Source organism: Kogia breviceps, chromosome 3 (assembly GCF_026419965.1).
Source record: "Kogia breviceps isolate mKogBre1 chromosome 3, mKogBre1 haplotype 1, whole genome shotgun sequence".
NCBI lineage: Eukaryota > Metazoa > Chordata > Mammalia > Artiodactyla > Physeteridae > Kogia > Kogia breviceps.
The window spans coordinates 148,466,051-148,491,740 of NC_081312.1; the positions used below are offsets into that span (position 1 = coordinate 148,466,051).

General features: G+C 39.2%; 1 protein-coding gene across 1 annotated transcript in view; it reads left to right on the forward strand.

The window, feature by feature from the left end:
* MYO5A (myosin VA) overlaps nt 1–15,793 on the forward strand; it is a 201,027-nt gene extending 185,234 nt beyond the window's left edge. The window contains exons 36-41 of the mRNA XM_059056163.2: nt 665–754; nt 2,375–2,525; nt 4,443–4,725; nt 6,660–6,834; nt 12,370–12,450; nt 12,744–15,793. Coding sequence (XP_058912146.1) covers nt 665–754; nt 2,375–2,525; nt 4,443–4,725; nt 6,660–6,834; nt 12,370–12,450; nt 12,744–12,896 — 933 coding nt within the window. The 3' untranslated portion in view covers nt 12,897–15,793. The remainder of the gene's footprint in view (nt 1–664; nt 755–2,374; nt 2,526–4,442; nt 4,726–6,659; nt 6,835–12,369; nt 12,451–12,743) is intronic.
* The last annotated feature ends 9,897 nt before the right edge of the window (nt 15,794–25,690 follow it).

The window sequence follows — 25,690 nt, forward strand, 5'->3', positions numbered from 1 at the left end:
TTAAAGATTATAAAGGAGTAGATACTTGAACACAGCACCCTTTTGATACCATTTTAAATGGATGTGCATTTGTTTCACATCCCTTTTTGAATTGAGGTGTATTTGCTGTGTGTCCCTGGTTTGATTTTGCAGAGGTGGTTTGACATGTGGCCCAGACCTGATGAAGAGCCAAACTCTCCACTGCTCTGCACAGGGCTTCCTCCATTCCATTTCTGATTAGCTCCCCAGAAATTTTATCTTATCATTGACAAGATTTTTAACCTAATCTGGGTTTCAGTGCTTCACAATATTTGTAATTCCCTTTTTTGCCTTTAGTCCTTTCTGATTCCCTTCAGTAACCCTCAAGGAAGTGAGTTTGGGTAAGCTGTGGTTTGGTGAATTGTTTTCTGCTTAAAGGGACTGCTAAGTGAATATCAATTGCATGACCAGGCATCATTTTCTAATGGCAAGAAAATGGATGCCAAGCAAAGTAACAAACAGCCAGTGAACTCAGTGGTTGAAATTCTCTAGCAACGATATGAGGCTTTACAACTGCAATGTGATTTATTTTTATAACTGTTGTTAATGGTAAGTGAAGGAAATGGGCCTTCTGGTATCTGTTTGGTTTTTTTAGGCTATTATTTCCCTAAGGAAAAAGCTAATTTAGGCTTATTCTCTCTTTTAGAAAAGAGGTGATGATTTTGAAACTGTCTCCTTCTGGCTTTCTAACACATGCCGATTTTTGCACTGTTTGAAGCAGTACAGTGGAGAAGAGGTGAGAAAGCCTTGATCACAAAACCAGCATGCTATACTTTCTTTGACCTTTTTAAGGAAAAAAATTTAAAGCACAAACTATTTAGCCATTTGTTAATTTAGAAACCTGAATTCAGAGGTGGCTTGGAAATTCATAGCTTTGTTTGCTGTTCATTATTTACAAAACTGACTCGGGAAGTGACATAGTTTCTTCCCTCTGAGAGTTTGTATTATGAGAAAGCACAGCAGAAATAAAACGAACATTGGTCATTGAATGGTTATTGCACTGAAGCTTTTTGTTAAGATGTGAAAATGGGCTTTTCAAGGACTGATATGGGAATATTGAGCTATTTAAAGAAATTAATCAATTTTGGCTTGTGTAATACATTAAAGGTGATCAAGGTAAAACATGTCTCTAGATTTGTCCACAAATATTTTTGCTTTTGCTTATAGCGATGTGGTCATCAGTTGGCTGATAGACTTCATATTTCAAAACTATGTAATATATTAATAATTATCATTTATTAAGGGCTGCTTAGTATGTATCAGACAGCATTCACTGTATATTATGTTGTTTAATTCTTGTTTAATATCTCAGTGAGGTAGGAATTATAACCCAGTTTTACAAATGAGGAAACTAAAGCTCAAAGAAGTTCATCACTTTGCCCAAGTGCTCTCAGTCATAAGGAGCTGAGCTAGGATTCTGGGTCTGCCCACCTCCAAGAGCCTATGCCCATAACTGCTGCCCTTCGTACTTCCCCATCCTTTGCCGGGAGGGCAGGCAGAGAAGCTGAGCAGTAGTGCTTTCTGAGCACCCAGAGGCTAGGGGCAGAGGACTGTCCTGGCAGATGATGGGAAGTGCAGTATGAGCAAGACATGGTCCTTGAGCAGATGGGACTAGCAGAACAGAATCCTCCAGAGGGCCTATAAACTGTCCTGTCAGTCCCCAGTTCTAGACTATGTTGTTAAGTAGGTTGCAGGTAGGCAGATGCCTGAGTGTGGGCAGAATCCATCATCAAGCAGGCAATTGTCTTTATCAGGCAGTGCCTGACAGAAGTACCTGCCTGTACAGTTGGCTTTCCATTTTAACAAATACCACCAAAAGATTCCATTCTAAGCTCAGACCGAGAATCATGTATGGATACAGTAAAATATAGTAAGGAGAAATTTTTTATTTATTCACCAGTCTCTGTAGAAATTGATCAATTTTAAGAAGATTTTTTACGTCCTTCCAGTGTAGTATTTATAAATAGGACTATATTTAATGAACTGAAGTTAAGAGATTACTACTTTAGATAATTTAGTGTTTGGCAGTGAACCAGCCGTTTCATAAGTGAAAACACTCATTAATTTTTTTTTCAAATTAAGTTCCCCCATCTTGTTTCATTGACATTGCTGGTGGAAAAGCTTAAATGCTAGGTTGCCAAGTTTAGATTATTCAAACGCTAGTAAGAAGTGGAAGGGGAGACGTGATGGAAACAAACACACAGAATTTGAGGAGTATCCTGGTATTTATGTGTAGGTTGGAATGGGAACTCTTTGGAGAGAGGAGAAAAGAGCATGAGGGTGCTGATCAAATGAGAGAGTTAAACAGGAGACATTTTACTTCATCTGTATCATTAACTCTCCATTATGGTTCTAGGGCTTTATGAAACACAACACATCTCGCCAGAATGAACACTGCCTCACCAATTTTGACCTGGCTGAGTACCGACAGGTGCTAAGTGACTTGGCCATTCAGATCTACCAGCAGCTCGTGCGGGTGTTAGAGAACATCCTCCAGCCAATGATAGGTAAGGCCAGGGCATATTGCTGACATCCAGGTCTGTCTACCTCGTGGGCCCACCAATAGATGACCACCAATGGCACATGTGTTGGAGCATGTATTCATATGGAGAGTATAAAGTAGTAAGACTCAGGCTCAAAATTAGCTGAGGAATCCCAGAACCCCAGCCATGATGAACTGGGGTACCTCAAAATCACTGCTTCCACGTGATGGAAATGACAGTATATAGTTTACTTCCCTAATGTGTAATGTCTCTCTCTTATGATTGGGTCATGCTTTATACCCAGCAGTAGACCTCAGACCTCATCCAGTTTTCAAAAACACTTTAAACTTTGGTTTAGCGTACTACTACACAGAGCTTCCTAGGGACCCATCTAAAATGAAGGAGGCTGGGGAGGGTTTCTACTTTGCCTATTAGGCTACAGTAAGAGGGCTGGGAAGGCACCATGGCAACAAGAACAGGTCTCAGACACTCCATGCTGAGTGGAACATCTCATGGCCCCTATGGAACTGTTAAAGGCAATTTGGTTTAAAGTAGCAGTTTCTCACTGGATGAGAAACTGGTGTGTGTGTGTGTGTGTGTGTGTGTGTTTCTATGTATGTGTGATTTCATGTACCTATCTTTATATGTGTGTACTCACTCTGGGTGTGTATTTATGTATTGTTCTACCTGTATTCCTTTGGAATGTGTAGCAGGTGTGAAATAATAATTAGAAGGCATGTACAAATTTCAGGCTGCTAATTTTGAATGCATTGAACTTTTTTTTTTAAGTTACCAAACTGTATTATCATCAAGCAGATTATCAACAGCCCTTAAGGCTACTACCAGTTACCCTTTCCTTCCCTATCCATGTGTTTTCCACATTTCTATAACTTCATCTCACCTCTGTGGACTCCTAGTGTCCCATTTTTTATTGCAGGCCCCCCTTTAACCAACTAGAAACATAGAAGGCTGAGGAAGCCTTGGGGGATGGCAGTCATTTCTTCAGCTGACGCCTAAGAGTTCATGAATTTAAAGCAACCTAGGTCAGCGAAAATGCACGAGGTAACACAGATGCAGAGAACGTCAGCTGCAGTCCATTCTCTTCTACTTTTGCCTGGTTTTATTGGCTAAATAAGAAATTTTACCTTTAGATGTGCCACTTTAAACCACTAGCTGCATCTCTCAGTGATTTCACAACAACAAATGTTTTGAGTCAGTATGAGGTTCTTTGGAAGCTGTGTTTAGCTCTAGGACATATAACAATGAATCAGGAATGGCCCCTGCTCTCAAGGGGGCTTCCAGTCCAGGGAGTGGGCATCCCAAAATCATCCTAGAGGAGGCATCAGCAAAATGCTACAAGAGCGTAATAGAGGGAGCAGCAGTGCCCCAGATGAGAAGACTGAGTCCTGGGAGGCTAAGGCCAGCCCGAGGTCTCCCTACTGTTGTGGGAAGCTCAGGGCAAGGAAGGGCCCAGCTCTCTAGCCCCACACAACTGCCCTCTCCCAAGTCTTCTCCAAGACCACTGCCTGTTCTCCTGCCTTTCTTGCTACTTGATTTGTTTGCCTCTGGGGCTCGATATTACTGGAGAATTTTTATCTTCTCACTAACTGCTCCATACATCTCTCTCAAAAACCCTCCCAAGGTACCTCACACATATGCTGTTACAAGGCTACTGCTTCATATTTCAGAAAATGGGCCATTAAGAGTTCTTAATTTCATGGTAAATTTTTGAATTTAAGAATTATTATTATTTTTTAATTTAAGAATTATTCCTTCATTAAAGTTTAAAATCCAGAAGCCCTTTTATTGAGTTCTTTTTCCCTCTATGTTGATACTCAAATCATTTTCATAGACTGAATGTGCGTATGTCTGTGTCTTTGTGTGTGTGTGCACACGTTTCCTTCCAGATCTTCTTTTCTGACACTTGAACTTCTCTTGCAGTCTCCGGAATGCTAGAGCATGAAACCATTCAGGGTGTGTCTGGGGTGAAGCCCACAGGCCTAAGAAAGCGAACCTCCAGCATTGCTGATGAGGGTACCTACACATTGGACTCCATCCTGCGGCAGCTCAACTCCTTCCACTCAGTCATGTGTCAGCACGGCATGGACCCTGAACTGATCAAGCAGGTGGTCAAGCAGATGTTCTACATCGTGGGGGCCGTCACACTGAACAACCTCCTCCTACGGAAGGACATGTGCTCCTGGAGTAAAGGCATGCAGATCAGGTGAGCGAACGCCAACAGCTGCCATGGCCTTTTCATACTGCCCAACCGCTTGCCGGGGCTCGGGTCCACTGCTCGCCCCCAATCCCCGCCAGGCGAGCAGCAAGGGCAGACCGGGCACAGAGCTGCTTCCTCTTGTCTGGCTGGACCCTCCACTCTCATTCGTGATTGCTCCTGGCTGTGCCTTGCAACCCACTGCTTGTTAGGAACCCTGCTCCATGAGAAGATAACTCGTTTTTGTTTTTTTAAAGGGAAAATTTATTTATTTTTATTTATTAATTTTTGTCTGTGTTGGGTCTTCGTTGCTGCGGGGGCTGTTCTTCATTGTGGTGCGCGCCCTTCTCACTGTGGTGGATTCTCTTGTGGAGCACAAGCTCTAGGCGCATGGGCTTCAGTAGTTGTGGCACGTGGGTTCAGTAGTTGTGGCACACAGGCTCTAGAGCGCAGGCTCAGTAGTTGTGATGCACAGGCTTAGTTGCCCCGTGGCATGTGGGATCTTCCTGGACCAGGGCTCGAACTCATGTCCCCTGCATTGGCAGGTGGATTCCTAACCACTGTGCCACCAGGGAAGCCCCAATAACTTGTCTGAGGGAGTGGGGAGATGATGAAAACTACATAAAGATGAGATAGCTGCTTCCTCTCCTTTTGTGTGTGTTTTAATTGTACAATAACAAAATATCAAACTATAATGAAGATTGCTAATAATGTTTGATTGCTCTTGTAAATTTATTTTGACAAAATACCTTTTTGTACCTATGGCAACAAGAACATGTCTAATAGATCTTTTACTGATGTTTAAAATACGCCCCTCTCTATTTTAAGAAAAGCTGTGCTCAATTTTGTCCAGCTGCTCCTCAGCATAACCTTATTAGCATAATGGAATTTTTTTTTCAAATAATTTATTTTAAAACAGCTAGAAAATTCACCAAGAGGGAGAAAAAGGATTTCTCCTATGAAAGCCTGTAGTTAATCTTAGGAAGCATTGGCTTTCTTTTCAAATTTTCCATTACTCACACCCACTGTAGGTAGTGGTAAGAAGATAATGCTTTCCACTCAGGTCGTAGAATTTATTTTTCTGCAAGCTCTGTTTATACCTCTTAAAACCTCGCATTTGGGCTTCCCTGGTGGCGCAGTGGTTGAGAGTCCGCCTGCCGGTGCAGGAGACACGGGTTCGTGCCCTGGTCCGGGAAGATCCCACATGCCGCGGAGCAACTAAGCCCGTGAGCCATGGCCGCTGGGCCTGCGCGTCCGGAGCCTGTGCTCCGCAACGGGAGAGGCCACAGCAATGAGAGGCCCGCATACCGCAAAAAAAAAAAAAAAACAAAACCTCGCATCTGTGTAGTTTCTATGTCTCTCTTCATATTTTGGGTCTTTGTCTCTTCCCATGGCCCCCACTTGCCCTTCTCGCCTTCATCCCTGAGCTTCCTCAGGCCACTACCTCCATCACCCAGACTGTTCCCTAAAGAGGGCTGGAGCACAGGGTCTATGTGGGGATCTTGTTATTATGTCTACTACCTTGGAATCTGACTTAAGGAAGAGAGAGTACTTAAAGGATTATCAATTCTCACCTCTCAAGTTGTAAGAAGCTATAAAGTGTTTTCTGCTTGGCTCTTTAATAAGGACACAGCCATATTATGTGTTCTATTTTGGTTTTTAGCACATCTTATTTCATAACTTGCTGTAATGGCTACATTTCTATCTCGCATTAAAGAGAATTATAGTCTCTAGAATTATACCTACTCTTTTTTTATATATATATACCTACTCTTATATAATTATTATTATAAACCTCCTGATTATGTATAGTGATAAATTTTTAAGCACAGCTTAATAAAACAGAACTTAACTGAAATTCCCGACAAAGCCATGCACAGAAAAATTAAGACATTTATGATAACATTCAGTAAATTTGCATCACCCCCCTTTTTCTGGCATAGGTACAATGTCAGTCAACTAGAAGAATGGCTGCGTGACAAGAATCTGATGAACAGTGGGGCTAAGGAAACCCTGGAACCTCTCATTCAGGCTGCTCAACTTTTGCAAGTGAAAAAGAAAACAGATGATGATGCAGAAGCCATTTGTTCCATGTGTAATGCTTTAACTACTGCCCAGGTAAGGCAATTTTCCCTATTATAAAACAAGTTAACATTCATCAACGGTGACATTTAGGGAAGTAAAAAAGGCTTCTTTCTAGCTATTGCTTTTGTCTCTGAGCCGACTTCATCTGTGTCAGAGATGATATATATCAGTATTGTAGATCTTGAAGAAAGGAGATTTTACCACAAAGTATATTTCAGTACTAGTCACAGTCCTGCACATTCAACATTCAGTACTTATTTATCCACTCTCTACACTGTTCTGTATAATGTTCTAGCCACTAAGATAAAACCATGAACAAAACAAAATCCCTGTTTTCATGGGGGTGTACATTCTACACATCCTGTGGAGCTTGTACTCCATAAAAGAATTTTCCATATTATTTAATAATTGAATGATTCTTTAGACTTCTCTATTTTAAGACAAATAATTATGTTTTTTTAATTGAAATATAGCTGATGTATAATATGATGTTAGTTTCAGGTATACTGCACAGTGATTTGACATTTCCATACATTATAAAATGATAACCGTGATAAGTCTAGCAATCGTATGTCCCCATACAAAGTTATTACAATGTTATTAACCATATTCCTTATATTGTAGATTACATCCACATGCTTTATTTATTTATTTTATAACTGGAGGTTTGTACCTCTTAATCCCCTTCACCTATTTTAATACCCCATGCCCCTCCCCTCTGGCAACCACCCATTTGTTCTCTGTATCTGTGAGTATATTTTCATTTTTTTGGTTTCTTTGTTTTGTTTTTTGGATTCCACATATAAGTGAGCTCTTACAGTATTTGTCATTGTCTGACTTATTTCACTTAGCATAATGTCTGCAACGTCCATTCATAGTGTTGCAAATGGCAATATTTCATTCTTTTTTATGGCTAAGTGATATTCTTGTGTGTGTGTGTGTGTGTGCGTGTGTGTGTGTGTGTGTGTGTGTGTGTGTACCAGTCTTCTTTATCCATTTGTCTGTCGACAGACACTTAGATTGCTTCCATATCTTGGCTATTGTAAATAATGCTGCAATGAACAGAGGGGTGCACATATCTTTTCAAACTAGTGTTTTTGTTGTCTTTGGAAAAATACCCGGAAGTGGAATTGCTGGGTTGTATCATAGTTGTATTTTTAATTTTTTGAGCAACCTCCATACTGTTTTCCGTAGTGGCTGCACCAATTTACATTCCCACCAGCAGTGCATGAGGGTTCCCTTTTCTCCATATCCTCACCGACACTTACTATTTGTTGTCTTTTTGGTAATAACCATTCTGACTAGTATGAGGTAATACTTCATTGTGGTTTTGATTCGTATTTCTCTGGTGATTAGTGATGTTGAGCATTTTTTCATGTGCCTGTTGGCCATCAGTATGTCTTCTTTGGAAAAATGTCTGTTGAGGTCCTCTGCCCATTTTTTAATCAGGTCATTTGTTTTTTTGATTTGAGCTGTATGAATTCTTTGTATATTTTGGATATTAACCCCTTATTAGATATATTGTTTGCAAATATGTTCTTCCATTCAGTAGTCTGCTTTTTCATTTTGTGGATAATTTCTTTCACTATGCAAAAGCTTTTTAGTTTGATGTGGTCCCATTTGTTTATTTTTGCTTTTGTTTCTCTTTCCTGAGGAGACAGATCAAAAAAATATTGCTAAGACCAGTGTCAAAAATGCACTGCTTGTATTTTCTTCTAAGAGTTTAAGGTCTTAAATTTAAGTCCTTAATCCATTTTGAGTTTATTTTTCTAAGTGGTATGAGAAAATGTTCTAGTTTGATTCTTTTGCATATAGTTGTCCAGTTTTCACAACACTGTTTACCAAAGAAACTGTCTTTTCCACATTGTATATTCTTGCCTCCCTTACTGTAGATTAGTTGACCATAAAAGAGTAGGTTTATTTCTGGGTTCTCTTTCCTTTTCCATCAATCTATGTGTCAGTTTTTGTGCCAGTACCATACTATTTTGATTACTGTAGCTTTTTAGTATGGTTTGAAATCAGGGAGCATGATACCTCTAGCTTTGTATTAGTACTTCTTTCTCAAGATTGCTTTGGCTACTCAGAGTTCTTTGTGTTTCCATACACATTTTAGAATTATTTGTTCTGTGAAAAATGCTTTTGGTATTTTGATAGAGATTGCATTGAATGTGTAGTTGCCTTAGGTAATATGGTCATTTTAACCATATTAATTCTTCCACTTTATGAGCCCGGTATATCTTTCGATTTGTTTGTGTCATCTGTACTTTCTTTTATCAATGTCTTATAGTATTCCAAGTTCAGGTCTTTCACTTCCTTTAGATTTATTCCTAGGTATTTATTCTTTTTGGTGCAATTATAAATGGGATTGTGTTCTGATAATTTATTATTAGTGTATAGAAATGCAAGAGTTGTCTGTATATTAATTTTGTATCCTGCAACCTTACTGAATTCATTTATTGGTTCTAATAGTTTCTTGGTGGCGTCTTTAGGATTTTCTATATACAGTTTCCTGTCATCTGCAAACAGTGACAGTTTTACTTCTTCCATTTCAATTTGGATTCCTTTTACTTTTTTTTTCCTGTCTAATTTCTGTGGGTAAGATTTTCAATACCATTTTGAATAAAAGTGGTGAGAATGGGCATCCTTGTTTTGTTAGAGAAAATGCTTTCACAGTTTTACCATGAGTATGATGTTGACCGTGGGTTTGTCATATATGTTTTATTATGTTGAGGTATGTTCCCTCTATACCCACTTTGTTGAGAGTTTTTAATCATAAATGGATGTTGAATTTTGTCAAAAGCTTTTTTCTGTATCTATTGAGATGATCATATGATTTTCATTCTTCAATTTGCTAATGGGGTGTATCACTTTGATTGTTTTGTCGTTATTGTAAAATCCTTGCATCCCTGAGATAATTCCCACTTGATCGTGATGTATGATTCTTTTAATGTACTGTTAAATTCAATTTGCAAATATTTTGTTGAGGACTTCTACAACTATATTCATCAGTGATATTGACCTATAATTTCCTTTTTTGTGGTATTTTTGTCTGGTTTTGGTATCAGGTTTATGTGGACTCGCAGAATGAGTTCAGAAGTTTTCCTTTCTCTTCTATTCTTTTGGAATAGATTGAGATGGGTAGATTCAGGTGTTAACTCATATTTGGCTGAATTCCCCTGTGAAGCCATCTAGTCCTAGACATTTGTTTGTTGGGAGTTTTTTGATTACTGATTGGATTTAATTACTTGTAATTTGTCCATATTTTCTGTTTCTTCCTGATTCAGTCTTGGGAGACTGTACATTTCTAGGAACTTATCCATTTCTTCTAGGTTGTCCATTTTATTGGCATATAATTATTCATAGTAATGTCTTACGATCCTTAGTATTTCTGTGATGTCAGTTGTAAATTCTCTCTTTCATTTCTGATTTTATGTATTTGGGCCCTCTCTCTTTTTGTCTTGATAAATGTGGCTAATAGTTTATCAATTTTGTTTATCTTTTGAAAGGACCAGCTCTTAGTTTCATTGATTTTTATTCTGTTGTTTTTGTAGTCTCTATTTCATTTATGTCCATTCTGATTTTTTTTCCTTCTATTAACTTTGGGTTTTGTTTGTTCTTCTTTTTCTAGTTCCTTTAGGTATAAGGTTAAATTGTTTATTTGAGATTTTTCTTGTTTCTTGAGGGAGGCTTTTATCTCTTAAACTTCCTTTTCCCTCCCTTTTCATATTTCTAGTTGTGGCCTTTTCCACTTAGAGAAGACCCATTAAAAAAATAAAAATATAAACATAAAGCTAGTTTGATGGTGCTGAACTCCTTTAGCTTTTGCTTATCTGTAAAACTCTTTATCTCTCCTTCAAATATGAATGATAACCTTGCCAGGTAGAATATTCTTGGTTATAGGTTTTTTCCTTTCATTACTTTGAATATATCACCCGACACCCTTCTGGCCTGCAAAATTTCTGCTGAAAAGTCTGCTGATGTTGTTATGGGAGTTCCTTTTTATGTAACTAGTTAGTTGCTTTTCTCTTGATGCTTTTAAGATTTTCTCTTTATCTTAAATTTTTGCCATTTTACTTATAATCCGTCTTGGTGTGGACCTCTTTGGGTTGACCTTGTTTGAGACTCTGTGCTTACTGGATCTGAATGTCTGTTTCCTTTCCCAGCTATTATTTCTTCACATAAGTTCTCTGTCCCTTTCTCTCTGTCTTCCCCTTCTGGAACCCCTATGATGTGAATATTAGTGCACTTAAGTTGTCCCAGAGGTCTCTTAAGCCATCCTCATTTTTTTTCCATTCTTTTTTTTTTGTTCAGTTTCAGTGATTTCCACTGTTGTCTTCCAGCTCACTGATCCATTCCTCTGTATAATTTAGTCTACTGTTGTATTCTTCAGCTCTTTTGGTTTTTCTTTATATTTTCTAACTCTTTGTTGAAGTTCTCACTGTATTCATCCCTTCTTCTCCTGAGTTCACCAAGCATCTTTATAACCATAACCTTGTAGATTGCTCATCTCCACTTCTATTAGTACTTTTTCTGAGGTTATGTCTCACTCCTTTGTTTGGAACATATTGCTCTGTCTTCTCATTTTTCCCAGTTTGCTGTCTTTTTTCTATGTATTAAATAGGTCATATACATTTCCCGATCTTAAAGAAGTGGCCTTATGCAGGAAACATCCTATGGGGCTCAGAAGCATGCTGCCCTCTGGTCACCAGAGCTATATGTCTAGGGGTACCCCCTATGTGGGCTGTGTAAGCCCTTCTGTTGTGGCAGGACTGAACTACTGTGGGCTCAGTGGTGGGTAGTGCTGGCCTCTGGCCTGGTTGGTTACCCCGCCCTGCTTCCTTTGGTTTCTGCTGCCCATTTTTTGGCAGGGCCAGCTTATAGCACAGCTGGCCACAGGACTAGGGGAGGCCAGGGCTGGTTCTGGCCCATTGGTAGGTAGTTAAACCCTCAGCACTAATTAGCTAGAGGGAGGATTCCAAAATGGTGCTGAGGGGCAATAACTGATCATTCAGGGAAAGTCTTATTTAGCTGTGCATTGAATTTAAGGAAATGAAAAGATGGGAAGGGCATTTGAGAACAATGGCCACAGCATGAGGCAAGACAGAGACATAAACATACCCACTTTTCTTTTGCCTAGTTATTTCTGTGCTGACTGTTGGATTTTTTAATGTTCATCACTTATCTCAAAACATAGAAATCTTACATAGATTACACATAGAATACGTATAGAAAGTAACTAGCTGAATACACAGGACACTGTTAACTGTTGTTACTTGGAGAGACTGAGAGCATGTGGGTGGGAGCACTTTTACTTTTCATGTTTTTTTTCAAATTTATGTTGCTTCTTAAAGTGTAAAATATTACATTAATACATTCTTATTTTAAAAATTCAACTAATAAAGGTAAATGTGCCTTCAGAACCACTCCCTCTCCCCTCTTGCCCTAACCAAGCCCTGAGTAGAACTGAAAACTGTATGCAGAGATCCTTTTAGTTTTCTAGATTACAGGTACCTAGCATGTATGTATTTGATAATATGCTAAAGACTTTGATCATTTTATTTCTCCCAGATTGTCAAAGTGTTGAATTTGTATACTCCAGTTAACGAGTTTGAAGAAAGAGTCTCTGTGTCATTTATTCGTACTATACAGGTAAGATCTCCCAGGCTTTCTTTTGCTTTGATTCACCAACACAGTTGTTTGAATGGAAATTTTATAATTTATTGAAGGGTAATGCAGTTTTTATTATAATTATTTTATCTCATTTTTATAGTGCATTAACTTTCTTGATAACACCTTATTGGAAAAATGAAGTGCTTTTAAAACAAATATAAATATTCTTCATTAGTTGAGGATTTTTGGTAGAATTTTGTCAGAAAAAAATCTTTATAGATTCAAAGAATTGATGCTCTGTTTTTTTGTTTTTCTTTTTTTAATCTTCTCAGATGCGTTTACGAGACAGGAAAGACTCTCCTCAGCTGCTCATGGATGCTAAACACATCTTTCCTGTCACCTTTCCTTTTAACCCATCTTCCCTTGCGCTAGAAACCATCCAGATTCCAGCCAGCCTGGGCCTGGGATTCATATCACGGGTCTGAAAGTAATGTCAAGGAAAATATTGACAATACACTACTTGCCTGAAATAGTCCATTATTTCAAGTGAGCTACTGAAAACACATTTTAAAAGAGATAGTACTTATTATCTCCCAAACAAGGGGTTATTGACTGGAACTCCCCCTAGAATACTTTTCATCATCTTAGAAAGAAAGATAGGCTCCTTTGTGCTGTGTTACCTTTATAACAACACTCATCCTGGATCAGTTAGGTATCTGCAGTTGAAGTGCAGGTGAATGATGGAAGGAAGGAAAAAAATGTGTCTTCAGCTGCCAGCATTTATTTTAAATCCTTATCGCTGTATCTAAATGATATCAAAAACCTAAATTCTAGATATGAATATGAGCTGTTGTTAGAAAGGCACCAATAAGGAACCTCCTCTGCGCTAACCAGAAGAATTGAAAGAAAAATCACCACTGAGTACATATCATACTAGTTTAGGAATCAATTATGTTGCTACTGTCCAACTGGAACAAAGAAATAAACTGGCAATATGTAAAGTAACTGGTCAAGTAGCTCCCTTCTATGTGTCACTATGATGTAGAGATATTAAGAGAATGTTGGTTTGCTATAGAGCATGGAAGTCCATTTGTACCATAGTTTACTGAGCATTTAAAATTGCTGCTACATATTATGTTCTTTAAAATGTAAGCGATATTCATATTAGGCACTACAACAATAAGCTTCTCTTTTATCAACTCTGTTTACAGTTCAATCAGATCAGTTTTAACTGGATTATGTGCACATAGCTACAGATTCACCTGCACAAGTAGCAGACACTGGGAAGTCATGTAGTAATATGACACAATGTTTGACATTTAGGGATAGGATTAGGCAAAGTGGCTATTGTTGATGTCCTTTATTCTGGATGTGTTACATTGATGTGCTCATTAATTTTCCCTGGGTGCATATCACATCAGGGTACAGTGTTCTGTGAAGTGACCTATTTTTAGTTATCAGATGTGCTTCCTGCAGTGCATATTTTCAACCTTGACAGGTTTTCTTTCTTCTTAATTCATTAAGAATTAATGTCAGTCAATATCTAGAGAGGATTGTCAGAATATTCTTGATTTAGGTCTTGAAATCTTAATTATTTTTTAAATTATGCAAAAGAAAGTATGTAATAAATAATTATGATTCCATTTTTTAGGCTTTGCAACTTCTATAAATGTTCTCAATACCACTAGATACTTTAAAGAGCATCATATTAGAAATACATTGACCTATATAAAAATATAAGGAGATTGCTGAATTTTACAGAGGACTTGATTTAATAAGACCCAGATTCTATATGTTTTCATTCTGAAATTCTAATTAAACACAGTCTCCATTTTTTCTACAAATCTTATACAATAAATGTTTCAGGTTGTACAAAAGCAAATTCTTAGCTTTCTTTAGAAACTCTGGTTCTGAATTACAATCATAGATTTATATAAATTAACTATTAGATGATCTTTAAAAAGACATCTTATTAAAATATGTGCAATATTATAAATGCAAGTAAAATATTTTCAAATCAGTGATAAATATTGCTATTAAAAGATAAATTCTGTCTGTTAAATTATTTGGGCCTCAAATTCCTCATTTATTCAGTGAGACTGTTAGACAGCTGGTTCTTAAGGTCCCTTCCACATCTGAAGTTCTCTCCTCGCAGTACCTGAACCACAGAGAAGTGAGCTGCAGGTACTCAGTAAGACTACCCTCTAATGGAAAGACTAGTGTTTGGTGCCTGTTAATTTTGAGGGATTAATAAAATGTAAAATCACAGGTTTGTGTAGCTGTAATCTTTCTTAAATGTACATGATTTATGTACACGCTTTTTCAAAGTTTATTAGTTTAGGTAGTTTTTATTGAATTGTGTACTGCTGTATTCAGTTTGGATACATTTATTTATTTGCAAAACCAAGAAAAATACTAACTCAATCCGATTCTCTCTATTTTCCCTGGTTGTCAATGTAGTTTTCAATGAACTGTTGAAACCACGTGGTTAGTACTGAATCTGTCAGAGTCTAAGAACATAGATGGGACTTGGGTGGGAGAGATGCTCCAAAAAATGCCACCATGATTGTAGGCTCTCCCCCTCAGACCTAGAAATCCTCCCAGGCCCTTTCCCAGCTCAGTCCTGTGTAGCATGTCCCGCACACACCCTGAGTCTTGTCAGGTCTTCAGGATCACGCTTTAGCTTCCACTGCCACTGCAGCCCTCTATCTTTCCTGCAGACAGCTCATATCCTGAAGCATGTCTAGTCTGGGCCTTTCTCTCTCTCCTGTCTTCCGTCTTTCTGCTGCAAAGTGCTGGAGCCTCTGTTTCACACCTGGGCCAGAGTCTCTCCTGTTCAGGGATGGCCACACAAAGATTGTGATATTTCAGGGCTCCAACTTCCTCCAAGGCCTATCTAGAACCTCAGAAGCAGATCTGAATTAATTTCTCTTAGTGGTCTGAAGATCTTTAGTCATAACAGAAGTACCTTACAACCAGGGAACCCCAAGTCCTGGTAAGTCATTCTGTGTCCTGCTTTCTTGAAGATGCAGCAATATTCTGCTGACTGTGGGTATCCTTGGGCTCTGAGGACTGCTCACCTTTCCCTTTGTCCATCCACACTTTCTCACCCAGCTTCAAACACACCTGCACCAGCCCTCCACTCCGTCCACCCACTCATTTATCTGCTCACTCTGTCCCATCGCCTGTCTACTCACCTGCTCTGACTCTTTTGAAGGCTGTGGGTGAAGGCAGTCCTCAGTTGCCCTACTGGCCTGCCTGGGGGCTTCCGTTCAGGCCAATCTTTGCATGAGTTCTTGCTGTTCTCACTTCTCTGCAGTACAGTCTTTAGCATTATCACTAATTTGCTTTTTCATAATTCCTCTATGACATACACTAGGAATTTAAAGAAAGAATTCTTTGAGAAAGCAACAGTTCATTGTTTTAATAGCCCCTTCTCAATAGTCTCCTCCCCACTCACTGTTCAGAGAAACTCAGCTCACACCTTGGAAAGCAAAGCTGAAAAATTAGAAGCAGTTTCCCTTCTTGTAGCTTTTCTTAGGTTAAGGCTTTGCTCTGCCTGAGAGTAACTATAATGAAGGGGAAAGATGAGTATGGGGTAAAATCCATGAAGTATAGCTTCATGATTCCTTTGGAAGTTGTGAAAATGCACCTGACACGTCTTTCATCAATTGCAAAAGTACAACGATATATATTCCAAAGCCAACTGATAGGAGATTTGGGTCAGTTTGTGTCATTTACTTTATTATTTCCTTCATTTTAATGGATAATTGAGTTGTCTCTTTCTGGGTAAGTGATTATGTATAATATGGATCAAATCTTTTAATAACAGTGGCGGAGGCCGTGAAAATATTTTATTAGAATTTCAGTATAGTGATTGTTGTGAGAAATGACTTCCCTGGTAACCCTAGGTAAAAGGGCATCTGGCACCATCCTGAGATGTCCTCATATTCTCTCTCTCTGTCTCTCTCTCTCTGTCTCTCTTCCACACACACACAGAGTCTTCAGTATCTTCAACTGTTTAGAATAAAACAGAAAGCAAAATGTCATGTGTGGCCCTTCAGTCCTCCTGGTGAAAGGTAATGTAGTTGTAGCACGTAGTTGTGTCTGGCTGTGCTTCACTTCAGCCTTTCTCTGTTACCTCATTGTGTCCTCACAGCAGCCCTAGAAGGTAGAAGGGCAGCTACTACAGTCCTTAGCTGATGATAATTTGAGAGAGACATAAGGGCAGTGACTTGCCTGAAGTCACTCAGCCCTCCGGCTGTGCTGTCTTCCCATATGCAGCAGGGGCACTGAGGGCACATGTGGGGCAGGAGACTTTAGAAAGTCCTGAGGTTCCATTCTGTTCCTCCTGGTACCTGTGGGGTGCCCCAGTCCAGCAAGAGGTGCTCCTTTTCCTTATCAGAGTTGGCAACTAGCATATGGCAGGTGAGGAAATGATGAGTACCAAGTTCTTGGTGCTAATCAGATGGGGGGCCTTGTGGTTTCCTCTTTGTCGTAGTTACCTGCTATAACTAGGTTTGGCTTTTGTAATGAATCAGTGCCCCCCTGGAGGGTACAGTACTCTGTTTGGGTCATTAATTAGTAGCAAGCTCTCCCAGCCTGACAAGAAGCGGTGAGAGCCTCCCAAAAGGAAAGAGGAAGGTCGCTGTCAACACACAGCCCTCAGAGTCACTGTCAGAGCCACCAGGTGAGCTGTGCAGCCTGCAGAGAACCTGCAGCTGCAGGCCAAGCCCCTGGGTCCCTTCTGAGGGCTGTCTCCCAGGCAGGCCATACATAAGTCATTGTGTATTTGAACATGACGGTGTGTGCATGCTTCCAGTGTTGGCTTTGGAGCCAAGAGGTGTGCTGTGTGCATGTGTGTTAGAGAGGCTCTGTGTATGGGTAAGTGCATTGTGATTTCTTCTCAGGCTGTGCTGTGAGGGCCGCCTTAACCCCTGCTCCCTTCCCTCCTAGAGCTGCCTTAAGTTCTCTGGAACTTCTCCTCTGTAAGGGGATGTCTTGCCTGGAAAGGATATCTTGCCCTGTTTCTCAAGGTGTTGTGAGGGTTTGGGTGGGTGTGGCCTCCTTTCTTCCTTCATTCCCTTTCTGCATGACCCTCCCCTCCTGTTACTTCTCCTTGCTTTCTTTTCTCTCATTTCCAAACAGGTATTAGAATTGTGAGGCAGCAGCAATCTCAGAGCCAATGAAATGTGGTGTGAGAGAGTGTTTCCTGAGGTTAGGGGGCTCTGTGTTACAATTAAGCAAATGAATATATGGAAGAAATATAGAGATAAGTTAGATTCTTGGTAATATTTAAATGGCTTGTTTTCCACTGAACTGACCTGTGCTTAGTAAAGCTAAAAGGTATAACTGTAAAATCTTTCATGGACATTCATTAAAAAGAATTTTGAGAACCCTTTACCCATATCAAAGATGGAGTGAAAATAGGAAAGAGCGCTATAAATTCTAATTCATTGTATTCAGTGTTACCCTAAATTAAGTGAACCTGAGGCTACAGTAGATTTCTCAATAGATCAGGAACTGAAAAGCACTATGTAAAATATCTGCCAAAATACATTTTATACATTTTTTTAAAATTTTATAATTTGGTCTAGCTAAAATGTTCATTAGCTCAATTTAATGGGTGTTATTAGATTCATTAAGATGTCTGAAAATGACTAATATTTCCTTAGTATTGTTTCTCAGGAAACAATGTTTCTTCAAATATTTGAAAGAAAAATGTTTTCTGAGTTGAAGCTGGTATGTACAATTCAATGCTTGGTAGGTCAGTACATTTTCATGGCATTTTTCAGAGTCAGTAGTTTTAAATATCTTATTGTCATTATATGTTATAAAAACTTGCTCTACATTTCAGGCTCTCTACATCGCTTGAGCCATTTAATTTTATCCAACATATGCTGAATTTTTCCTTTAAATGTGGGTATGTGTGTTATAATTTATGATTCCTAGTTATGTATTTTTGTGGTACACTGGAGTTAGGTTTATTTTCATGTGTCCTTGGAAAATTTAAATTGCTCTAACAGTGTTGCACAGAAATGAGCTTATGACGTTTAATATATTTTAATTACTAACTTTAATTGTTAACTTATTGTGAAATGGATATGCCTTTTAACTACAATGACATTGAACATTGCAGTTCTTCAAATGTTTTCCCTTGTTGGATGTGGAAAAGAAATTCTACTCTGATCTACATAGAAAAACATGATATAGTTAATGTTTGAAAAGTTATTTGGTAAAATATTCATCCATTAAAAAGCAAAAGTACTGAGAAGTGAAACGCATTATCAACCAATACTAGTTTTAAACTAAACCCACCCCAGCTTATCTCACATGGAATTTTAAAAAATAAGTTAATAATACACCTCATATCAACAAAAGCCTTTGAAACATGGGTTTTCACCAGATATCACCTAGTGCTAAGATGAAAACCAAAACAATATCAGATTGACATTTATGCTCTAAATTTGTAGTTGTCTAATGTTGTACTTAGTAAATGTGCATCATTAATGCTGTATTCTCCTAGATATTATAGAAAATTGTTCAAATAAAGATACGGATCTAAAGGATTTTTGTTAGTGTCTTATAAATAAACCCACAGCACATACACCAACGTAGATCACATTTGGGACTATGAAACACACCTTTAAAATTTAAAAGAATAGAATTAAACTAGAAATCAGTGACACAAAAATAGCTGGAAAATCCCAGAATACTTGGAGATTAAACAGCACACTTCTAAATAACACATGGATCAAAGAAGAAATTGCTAGAGAAATTTTAAAATATTTTGAAGTAAATGTAAATGAATATACAGCTTAAAATTTCTGGGATGCAGGGAAAGCAGTACTTAGTACTTAGAAATAGCATTGAATGCATGTATTAGAAAACAAGAAAGACCTAAAATCAATCTTCTAAGCTTCCACTTTAGGAAACTAAGAAAAGAAGATAAAATTAAATACAAAGTAAACAGAAGAAAAGAAATAATAAAAATTAGAGTAGAAATCAATGAAATTGAGGACAGGAAATTAATAGAGAAAATCAATGAAACAAAAAGCTGCTTCTTTTTAAAGATCAATAAAATTGATAAGCCTCTAGCCAGGCTCACTAAGAAAAAGAAAGAGATGACATGTAGTAGATTGGTAGTTGCTTAGGGCTGGAAGGAAGAGAGGAAGTGAGGGGATAGGGAGGATTAACTAAAGAGCGAGGAGTTTCTTTTTGAGATGATGAAAATGTTTTAAAATTGACTTGGTGATAGGTTAACATATCTGTGAATATATTAAAAAACACTGAGTTATATACTTTAAATGGGTGAAGTGTATGCCATGAGAATTTTATCTCAATAAATCTATTTTGAGTAAACTTTTGACCTCTAATATAGCAGACCGATGAGCTCAGCAAATTCTCCCCTCAAAAAAGCAAGGACAGGGGCTTCTCTGGTGGTGCAGTGGTTAAGAATCCTCATGCCAGTGCAGGGGACATGGGTTCGAGCCCTGGTCCAGGAAGATCCCACATGCTGCGGAGCAGCTAAGCCCGTGTGCCACAACTACTGATCCTGTGCTCTAGAGCCCGTGAGTCACAACTACTGACCCCACGTGCTACAACTACTGAAGCCCACGCGCTCTAGGGCCCATGCTCCGCAACAAAGAGAAGTCACTGCAGTGAGAAGCCCATGCACCGCAACAAAGAGTAGCCCCGGCTCGCCACAACTAGAGAAAGCCCACACACAGCAATTAAGACCCAATGCAGCCAAAAATAAGTAAATAAATAAATTTATTTTTAAAAAAACCAAGGAGATGAAAGACCCATATGCTGAAAACTATAAAACATTGATAAAGGAAATTGAAGATGATTCAAAGAAATGGAAAGATATCCCATGGTCTTGGGTTGGAAGAATTAATATTGTTAAAATGCCCATACTATCCAGAGCAATCTACAGACTTAGATAGCAATCCCTATCAAAATACTTATGACATTTTTTCACAGAACTAGGACAAATAATCCTAAAGTTTATATGGAACCACAAAAGACCCAGAGCTGCCAAAGCAATCCCAAGGAAAAAGAACAAATCTGGAAGCATAACCCTCCAGACTAAAGGCAATACTACAAAGCTACAGTAATCAAAACAGTGTGGCACTGGCATAAAAACAGATATATAGTTCAGTGGAACAGAATAGAAGGCCCAGAAATAAACCTACACACCTACCTACAAAAAAGGGGGCAAGAACATACAATGGAGAGACGAGCCTCTTCAACAAGTGGTATTGGGAAAGCTGGACAGCTACATGTAAATCAATGAAATTAGAACACTCTCTCACACCATAGGCAAAAATAAACTCCAAATGGTTTCAAGACCTAAATATAAGACAATACACTATAAAACTCCCAGAAGAGAACATAGGCAAAACATCCTTGGACATAAATCATAGCAAAATTTTCTTAGATCAGTTTCTCAAGGCAAAAGAAATAAAAGCAAAAATAAATAAATGGGGCCTAATCAGACTTGAAAGCTTTTTCACAGCAAAGGAAACCATCATCAAAACAAAAAGACACCTATGGAATGGGAGAAAATATTTGCAAATGCTATAACCAACAAGGGGTTAATATCTAAAATATTCAAGCAGCTCATATAACTCAATATCAAAAAAAAAATCCACTTAAAAATGAGCAGAAGTGGGGAGCTTCAAGATGGCAGAAGAGTAAGAGGCGGAGATCACCTTCCTCCTGACAAATACATCAGAAATACATCTACATGTGGAACAATTCCTACAGAACACCTACTGAATGCTGGCAGAAGACCTCAGACCTCCCAAAAGGCAAGAAACTCCCCACATACCTGGGTAAGGAAAAAGAAAAAAGAAAAAAACAGACAAAGAATTGGGATGGGACCTGCACCAGTTGGAGGGAGCTGTGAAGAAGGAAAGGTTTCCACACACTAGGAAGGCCCTTCGCGGGCAGAGACTGTGGGTGGCGGAGGGGGCTTCAGAGCCACGGAGGAGAGCGCAGCACCAGGGGTGCAGAGGGCAAAGTGGAGAGATTCCTGCACAGAGGATCGGTGCTGACCACCACTCACCAGCCCAAGAGGCTCGTCTGCTCACCCGTTGGGATGGGTAGGGGCTGGGAGCTGAGGCTCCAGCTTCAGAGGTCAGATCCCAGGGAGAGGACTGGGGTTGGCTGCGTGAACACAGTCTGAAGGGGACTAGTGCACCACGGCTGACCAGGAGGGAGTCCGGGAAAAAGTCTGGAGCTGCTGAAGAGGCAAGAGACTTTTTCTTGCCTCTTTGTTTCCTGGTGCACGAGGAGAACAGATTAAGAGCACCGCTTAAAGGAACTCCAGAGACGGGCGCAAGCCACAGCTATCAGCACGGACCCCAGAGATGGGCATGGGACGCTAAGGCTGCTGCTGCAGCCACCAAGAAGCCTCTGTGAAAACACAGGTCACTATCCACACCTCCCCTCCTGGGAGCCCATGCGGCCCGCCACTGCCAGGGTCCCGTGATCCAGCGACAACTTCCCCAGGAGAACACGGCATGCCTCAGGCTGGTGCAACGTCATGCTGGCCTCTGCCGCCACAGGCTCGCCCCGCACTCCGTACCCCTGCCTCCGCTGGCCTGAGTGAGCCAGAACGCCTGAATCAGCTTCTCCTTTAACACCGTCCTGTCTGAGGAAAGAACAGACACCCTCAGGGGACCTACAGGCAAAGGTGGGGCCAATCCAAAGCTGAACCCTAGGAGCTATGTGAACAAAGAGAAAGTGAAATCTCTCTCAGCAGCCTCAGGAGCAGCAGATTAAATCTCCACAGTCAACATGATGTACCCTGCATCTGTGGAATACCTGAATAGAAAACGAATCATCCCAAATTGTAGAGGTGGACTTTGGGAGCAACGATATATATATTTTTTCCCTTTTTCTCTTTTTGTGAGTGTGTATGTGTATGCTTCCGTGTGTGATTTTTGTCTATATAGCTTTGATTTTGCCATGTGTCCTAGTGTTCTGTCCATTTTGGAAGGTTTTTTTTTTTTTTAGTATAGATTTTAGAGCTTATTATCATTGTTGGATTTGTTTTTTGGTTTGGTTGCTCTCTTCTTTCTTTTTTTTATTACTTAAAAAAGTTTTTAATAATTATTTTTTATTTTAATAACTTTATTTTATTTTATCTTCTTGTTTCCTTCTTTCTTTTTCTCCCTTTTATTCTGAGTCGTGTGGATGACAGGCTCTTGGTGCTGCAGCCAGGTGTCAGGGTTGGGCCTCTGAGGTGGGAGAGCCAAGTTGAGGAAGTTGGTCCACAAGAGAGCTCCCAGCTCCATGGAATATCAAATGGCGAAAATCTCCCAGAGATCTCTATCTCAATGCCAAGACCCAGCTCCACTCAAAGACCAACAAGCTACAGTGCTGGACACCCTATGCCAAACAACTAGCAAGACAGCAACACAACCCCATCCATTAGCAGAGAAGCGGCCTAAAATCATAATAGGGGCACAGACACCCTAAAACAGACCACCAGACGTGGACCTGCCCACCAGAAAGACAAGATGCAGCCTCATCCACCAGAACACAGGCACTAGTCCCCTCCACCAGGAAGCCTACACAACCCACTGAACCAACCTTAGCCACTGGGGACAGACACCAAAAACAACGGAAACTACGAACCTGCAGGCTGTGAAAAGGAGACCCCAAACACAGTAAGTTAGCAAAATGAGAAGACAGAGAAAAACACAGCAGATGAAGGAGCAAGGCAAAAACCCACCAGACCTAACAAATGAAGAGGAAATAGGCAGTCTACCTGAAAAAGAATTCAGAGTAACGATAGTAAACATGATCCAAAATCTTGGAAATAGAATGGAGAAAATACAAGAAACTTTTAACAAGGACCTAGAAGAACTAAAGAGCAAACAAACAGTGACGAACAACACAATAAATGAAATTAAAAATTCTCTGCAAGAGATCAATAGCAGAGTAACTGAGGCAGAAGAACAGATAAGTGACCTGGAAGATAAAATAGTGGAAATAACTACTGCAGAGCAGAATAAAGAAAAAAGAATGAAAATAATTGAGGACAGTCTCAGAGACCTCTGGGACAACATTAAATGCACCAACATTCAAATTATAGGGGTCCCAGAAGAAGAAGAGAAAAAGAAAGGGACTGAGAAAATATTTGAAGAGATTATAGTTGAAAACTTCCCTAATACGGGAAAGGAAATAGTTAATCAAGTCCAGGAAGCACAGAGAGTCTCATACAGCATAAATCCAAGGAGAAACATGCCAAGACACATATTAATCAAACTATCAAAAATTAAATACACAGAAAAAATATTAACAGCAGCAAGGGAAAAACAACAAGTAACACACAAGGGGATCCCCATAAGGATAACAGCTGATCTCTCAGCAGAAACTCTGCAAACCAGAAGGGAGTGGCAGGACATATTTAAAGTGATGAAGGGAAAAACATACAACCAAGATTACTCTACAAGGATCTATGAGCAAGCATCTCATTCAGATTTGACGGAGAAATTAAAACCTTTACAGACAAGCAATAGCTAAGAGAATTCAGCACCACCAAACCAGCTTTACAACAAATGCTAAAGAAACTTCTCTAGGCAGGAAACACAAGAGAAGGAAAAGACCTAGAGTAACAAACCCAAAACAATTAAGAAAATGGTAATATAAACATACATATCAATAATTACCTTAAATGTAAATGGATTAAATGCTCCAACCAAAAGACATAGACGACTGAATGGATACAAAAACAAGACCTGTATATATACTGTCTACAAGAGACCCACTTCAGACCTAGGGACACATACAGACTGAAAGTGAGGGGATGGAAAAAGATATTCCATGCAAATGGAAATCAAAAGAAAGCTGGAGTAGCAATTCTCATATCAAACAAAATAAACTTTAAAACAAAGATTATTACAAGAGACAAAGAAGGACACTACATAATGATCAAGGGATTGATCCAAGAAGAAGATATAACAATTGTAAATACTTATGCACCCAACATAGGAGCACCTCAATACGTAAGGCAAATACTAACAGCCATAAAAGGGGAAATCAACAGTAACACAAGCATAGTAGGGGACTTTTAACACCCCGCTTTCACCAATGGACGGATCATCCAAAATGAAAATAAATAAGGAAACACAAGCTTTAAATGATATATTAAACAAGATGGACTTAATTGATATTTATAGGACATTCCATCCAAAAACAACAGAATACACTTTCGTCTCAAGTGCTCATGGAACATTCTCCAGGATAGATCATATCTTGGGTCACAAATCAAGCCTTGCTAAATTTAAGAAAATTGAAATCGTATCAAGTATCGTTTCCGACCACAACACTGTGAGACTCGATATCAATTACAGGAAAAAAATCTGTAAAAAATAAAAACATATGGAGGCTAAACAATACACTACTTAATAACCAAGAGATCACTGAAGAAATCAAAGAGGAAATTTAAAAAATACCTAGAAACAAATGACAATGTAAACATGACAATCCAAAACCTATGGGATGCAGCAAAAGCAGTTCTAAGAGGGTAGTTTATAGCAATACAATCCTACCTTAAGAAACAAGAAACATCTCAAATAAACAACCTAACCTTATACCTAAAGCAATTAGAGAAAGAAGAACAAAAAAACTCCAAAGTTAGCAGAAGGAAAGAAATCATAAAGATCAGATAAGAAATAAATGAAAAAGAAACAAAGAAAACAATGGCAAAGATCAATAAAACTAAAATCTGGTTCTTTGAGAACACAAACAGAAATGATAAATCATTAGCCAGACTCATTAAGAAAAAAAGAGAGAAGACTCAAATCAATAGAATTAGAAATGAAAAAGGAGAAGTAACAACTAACACTGCAGAAATACAAAGGATCATGAAAGATTATTACAAGCAACTCTATGCCAATAAAATGGACAACCTGGAAGAAATGGACAAATTCTTAGAAATGCACAACCTTCTGAGACTGAACCAGGAAGAAATAGAAAATATAAACAGACCAATCACAAGCACTGAAATTGAAACTGTGATTAAAAATCTTCCAACAGGGCTCCCCTGGTGGCACAGTGGTTGAGAGTCCGCCTGCCGATGCAGGGGATGCGGGTTCATGCCATGGTCCGGGAGGATCCCGCATGCCACAGAGCAGCTGGGCCCATGAGCCATGGCCACTGAGCCTGCAGGTCCAGAGCCTGTGCTCTGCGGCGGGAGGGGCCACAACAGTGAGAGGCCTGCGTACTGCAAAAAAAAAAAAAAAAAGTCTTCCAACATACA